Source organism: Papilio xuthus, unplaced genomic scaffold, assembly GCF_000836235.2.
Source record: "Papilio xuthus unplaced genomic scaffold, Pxut_1.1 DF827789.1, whole genome shotgun sequence".
Lineage (NCBI taxonomy): Eukaryota > Metazoa > Arthropoda > Insecta > Lepidoptera > Papilionidae > Papilio > Papilio xuthus.
In genome coordinates this window covers 1,214,495-1,216,141 of record NW_013530860.1, presented here as the reverse complement: position 1 = coordinate 1,216,141, position 1,647 = coordinate 1,214,495, and the positions used below count along the sequence as shown (strand labels likewise).

Genomic DNA, 1,647 nt, shown 5'->3' with positions numbered 1-1,647 from the left:
TCTTGCTCCACATGGTGGAGTGGTCCAGACTTTTTAAAATCTTCAAGCATTAAAATTCCTAACATTCCTAATACGCATTCAAACTATCAATCAGAAATCATCTTTCACACTACATGTATACAAACAGACACAGACACAATACACGAATTTATTAACAAAACATCTAGTTTTACACATTTAATAAGATCGATGTCTTACATAAAAAGATTTATATACAATTGTAAAAATTCTAAAAATAAAATAACAGGATCATTGTCATTAATAGAGTTGCAAAATTCAGAAAATCAAATTTTGCTATTAGTTCAACAAAAAATGTTTCCAGAGGAGTATACATTACTCAAAGCGGGCAAGCCTCTTCCAAAAAATAATCGATTAAATTCTCTTGTTCCCTTCATGCATTCTGACAATCTTATTAGGGTTGGTGGCCGTTTAAACAATTCATGTTACACCTTTGATGTAAAACACCCTATATTATTATGTAGCAAGTTTCATTTGACGCAAATAATCTTTCATAATCAACACATAAAATTAATGCATGCCGGACCTCAATTGCTATTATCTTCTTTAAGACAGAAATACTGGCCGCTGGGAGGAAAGAACCTCGCTAGACGCGTGGTGCATGCCTGTGTTCGCTGTTTTAGATTCAAGGCTAAGCCAGCACAACCTATCATGGGTGACTTACCTTGTGATAGAACTAAGTTAGAGTTTCCGTTTCTAAACACAGGCATGGATTACGCTGGTCCGATCTTAATAGCAAATCGTAAAGGTAGGGGTGCTAGGCTAATAAAGTCGTACATTTGTATTTTCGTTTGCCTCGCAGTCAAAGCCTTGCACATCGAACTCGTCACGGATCTGACGACAGAGGCTTTCTTGGCAGCCTTTTTTCGCTTTACTTCTCGCCGAGGACTGCCAGCTACAGTAACGTCAGACAACATGACCACCTTTGTCGGAGCTGCTAATGAGGTCGACATCTTCTTTAAAACCTATTCTAAGGACATTCAGTCTGAATTAGGTAACCGGGGCATTGAGTTTCAAACAATTCCTCCCTATTCCCCTCACTTTGGAGGATTATGGGAGGCAGCTGTCAAATCTATCAAGTACCATCTAAAACGAGTCTTAAGTTTGACCCACTTAACCTTCGAGGAAATGTCGACTTGTCTCGTCCAAATAGAGGCCGTCCTAAATTCTCGTCCGCTAACTCCCTTGTCCACAGATCCCGCTGACCTCTCCTGCCTTACACCTGCTCATTTCCTCATTGGACGCTCACTCTTAACCGTACCGCGTCCTCCAATTGGCGATGTTAAAATAAACTGCCTCGATCGGTACCAAAGAGTACAGAAGTTAAAGGAGCATTTTTGGGACAGATTTTCACTTGATTACGTTCATCTCCTGCAACAACGCGTCAAGTGGCGTGCACCTTCTACAAACTTACCTCTTGACACCCTTGTACTAGTACGCGAGAGAAACCAGCCTCCTCTACTCTGGTGCCTAGGTCGAGTGGTCGGCGTACATCCAGGACGCGACGGCGTCACTCGAGTGGCAGATATCAAGACTAGAAAGGGAGTTATTCGGAGGGCTTTTAATAACATATGTCCTTTGCCTTCAGTTTGCACTCAGACCTAGAAGTCAAGCAGCTATGTTGAGCCA

At 41.5% G+C, this 1,647-nt stretch overlaps 1 protein-coding gene across 1 annotated transcript in view; it reads left to right on the top strand.

Moving 5' to 3' along the window:
- Window positions 1–1,641, top strand: part of LOC106115491 (uncharacterized) — a 5,850-nt gene extending 4,209 nt beyond the window's left edge. The window contains exon 2 of the mRNA XM_013308897.1: window positions 821–1,641. Coding sequence (XP_013164351.1) covers window positions 821–1,623 — 803 coding nt within the window. The 3' untranslated portion in view covers window positions 1,624–1,641. The remainder of the gene's footprint in view (window positions 1–820) is intronic.
- Window positions 1,642–1,647: the final 6 nt, after the last annotated feature.